This window comes from Oncorhynchus tshawytscha, unplaced genomic scaffold (genome assembly GCF_018296145.1).
Source record: "Oncorhynchus tshawytscha isolate Ot180627B unplaced genomic scaffold, Otsh_v2.0 Un_contig_766_pilon_pilon, whole genome shotgun sequence".
Taxonomy (NCBI): Eukaryota; Metazoa; Chordata; class Actinopteri; order Salmoniformes; family Salmonidae; genus Oncorhynchus; species Oncorhynchus tshawytscha.
Window position 1 is genome coordinate 2,751,958 of NW_024609833.1, and position 3,546 is coordinate 2,755,503.

Consider the following 3,546-nt stretch of genomic DNA (forward strand, 5'->3'; position numbering starts at 1 on the left):
GCCTGTTACCAGATCTGTTTGTGCTTTCAGACATCACAAGGAGTTGACATGGTAGCACAAACAGATCTAGGACAAGGCTTCTGAAGATATGGGACATGTGAACACTGCTGAAAAGAGTGTGCAGGCCAAGAGGGAATGTACTGCCACAGTTACTCCAGTTCTTGCTCACTATTAAGAAGTGAGCTTGGATTCCTTCTTGGAGTTGTGGAGGGAAATGCTCCTATGGAGAGTGCTGATGCGAAGCCGTCGTTTCTGGTGGTTTGGTCATGGCAGCAGGATCTCGCCTCATGGCAGAAGGTCCTTGTAAGGGCTTCTTAGAAACACATGATATCATGTTTTCCTCTCAACAAAACTGCCATCATTCGAGTCTTTGGCATATTATATATAGTCTATATATATATATATTTGACTATATATATATAGTCTTTAACGTAGGTATTTAATCCAGATTTGTGACAGTGACTGCTCTGTAACAGGTAGGAAATCGTGTGAGGTGGAGCGGGGGGTTCAGAAACTGGACTTGACTGGGAAGAGAAGGGTACAGCTGAGAGCTGGGTCAGAGATGAACCTCATCACTGCAGGGAAGACCGCCAAATGTACCTCCTTCAGACAGTCTCTGGCCTTCTGTACAGAACGGGCACAGGTAACACAACTCTACACTGCCACCCACAACCCTGTTATGCCATCCAGAGGTCTTATCCATGAAAATATCCAGGGCACATATTCATAAAGTGTCTCAGACTAGAAGTGCTGATGTAGGATCTGGTCCCACATTTTCACCTGTCCATGTTATCTTATTCATTTTGATCTAAAATTGATTTTTAAAAATCTGACATCAGCACTCCTTCTCTGAGAAGTTTTGTGGCACAATGCTGCCACTTGCTGTTCAGAATGTTCAACACAACACTGGTGTGTTTAACTGAAAATACATAAGGCTTCATAATGTGACATGGTATCCAAACAGAATTTGTCTAATTATTAAGGTGACTCGTTAATAAATCAGGGGGAAAACTTCAAGGAAATGTTTAATCTTCTCTCCTGTTGTAGGTTGGACACATTTTCTCCCTTTATTCCATTCTTGACATTAACATAATCTCTGTGTAAAATGCCTTTCCCCCTCGTTTGTACAGATGCCTGTGTGTTGAGAAGCAATTAGCATACAGTGCACATAAATAGGCTATCCCCCTCTTTAGATACAATGACCATAGGGGCAGTTCAAAGATGAGGTCTTTGCTATCATTAGCCTCAAATAAATAATTTTCCTACAGAGCTTGAAAGGGTGACCAAAGTTGGCTGACCAAAGTTGTTTGACACATTGTAAACAAATCCAACTCAACAATACCAATCAGCATATCAGAACTTGGTAAGCTCCAAGAAGAAGAAAAAGGAATCACCTGCTACTACTCTTCTTACCAGTACGTCATTGTATTGGAGTATGTGTTTTATATCCTCTTGGCTGGGTCACTTTGATATTGTGGTGAAGTTGACTACTGTGGCCCCCATGCTCCTGCCACCATGGGTCTTTTCTAAGGTCTGTGCTCATTTTATTGGCCTTGTCTCCACAGGGTGGGTTTTTTACCCCACTACTGCGAAGGACTGCCTCCGCTAAAAACTCACTGAAAAGAGCCCCATCTGCCCTATTTATTGAGCATGGCAAGGTGTTTCAGAGAAAGAAGGTAAGTTTTGGACTAAATGGTGTGATAATCTGATAAAAGGAATCTATTATGAACATCACTCTGCCCCAATGAGATAATCATATCAAGACAATTAAATTAAGGAATATAAGTAAGTATAATTGTTCAATTAAATGTACCATGTGTTCTTTTTTTCTCATTATTTTTGTAGGAGTGGGAGACAATGCCTTCTACTTAGTACTATACTAGCTGTTTCGGTAACAATTATCTTGTATACATTTCCTATTTTCTACCAAACATTTTTGTCATTAGAAATGTCATCCATCTTGATGATAATACAATACACTATACTTGCTTCCCCAATGGCACCCCTTTCTCTATTTAGCCCATAAGGGTCTGGTGAAAAGTAGTGCACTATATAGGGAATAGGGTGCCATTTGCGACAGGCCCTTCGATAAACAGGCTTGTTTCTCCATTAAAACAGCTGCATTAATAAGAGATTCCTGTGAGGGTAATTCAATTGAAAACCTTGTAAAGCCTGACCCAGGAACTCAGGAATGTCTCTCAGTTTGAGGTGTAACACTTTCATTGTTTTTTCTTCTTTCATTTCTTAAATAACAGTTTGTATTGTCTAATTTGTCTATGTATGTATTGCAATTCATCAGACTTAACTTTGCACTGTTTTCATCACTAATTGAGTTACAATAAATACACAATGTTGAACTCATGAAAAATACATTATATATGGATATGAATTGAAGTCATGTTCACCGTATACAGTTCTGTGGTATAATTTAAACATAGTTGCAGATATCTTTTTATAAAGTGTTTTTACCATGATATTTTTTACTTAGTATCACTGAGATGTTTTACATTCCTGAAATATGTTGTGATACAGTGACATCTATTGTAATGTTCCCATGTTTTTATTAATAGAGACTTTGTGTATTAAATGTTAGTTTGGCCTACTATTTGCTGTAAACTGACAACTGTGGTAATAAAACAGTAATTAAAACATCTGTGTTTGCTCAATAAAGTGTTTCTGGGGGAAAATGTTTTGGATAAATGTACATTGTGGAAGTGTAGTTGCTTGTTTCTCCATGTTGAATGCAATCATAAAAAAACAGTTAACAGTTAGTTGACTATCAGATGACTTCATATAGTAAACTGGTCATGAGAAAAATAAAAGTGTGTATAAACCATCTGTAAACACTGTATATTATGATTCTGATTAACAATGTGTTAAGGCCAGGTAAAAGAAAGTGTGATTTGTCTGGAAATCATCATCTGAGGCTGGCAATATGCCTTTGGGAGTACACATTCCCCCCTAGTCAAGGCGAGCCAATGACTGACAAGAACAACAACATGGGTCAGGACTCCCTAAAAATATGCCATTTCGATACAAGTGACCCTAAACATTTAACAGTTCTTCTAACCTGATATGAGAAAGTCATAGCTGTATGGAAGTGGAGTGTTTATTAGGGAATCTCAGTCATGTCAGCTATATCAAAGATTTAAAAAAAAAATAACTAACCCATTGTCGTTTCCAATGGGAGCAAATTAATCATAGAGGGTAGAACAAGCATGGCGGTGAGCAGAGCCATTAGCGAGATCCTGTTGGCGTTTTATAGTATGTATTTGCATATTTCTGTTAGGGAACGCCCACACTGAAATGCCCTTGCACTCCTCCTAAACAATGCATAAATGTTTAAACTTTGGCAAAGGGTAAAGTCTAAAAAACTGTTGTGTCCACAATGTTCGTAACATATTTTAGTTTTGGGAAGAGAACTGTACTGAGATCAAATATAGTATTGGAGAGAAAATGAGCAGAATCTCCTCCCACTGCCCGCCACTGGGCTTCCTCTCATTACCATATTTGGTGGTGAGTGGAAACGCCAAACGGATGCCTCAC

The 3,546-nt window shown here is 38.6% G+C and overlaps 1 protein-coding gene across 5 annotated transcripts in view; it reads left to right on the forward strand.

Annotated features, from left to right (window-relative positions):
- Positions 1 to 2,844, forward strand: part of si:dkey-220o5.5 (actin filament-associated protein 1-like 2) — a 106,016-nt gene extending 103,172 nt beyond the window's left edge. For all 5 annotated transcript variants that reach the window (XM_024418369.2, XM_024418371.2, XM_024418372.2 and 2 more), the window contains 3 exons: positions 477 to 643; positions 1,566 to 1,676; positions 1,846 to 2,844. In XM_024418369.2, the coding sequence (XP_024274137.1) occupies positions 477 to 643; positions 1,566 to 1,676; positions 1,846 to 1,872 (305 nt within the window). In that variant the 3' untranslated portion in view covers positions 1,873 to 2,844. The remainder of the gene's footprint in view (positions 1 to 476; positions 644 to 1,565; positions 1,677 to 1,845) is intronic.
- Positions 2,845 to 3,546: the final 702 nt, after the last annotated feature.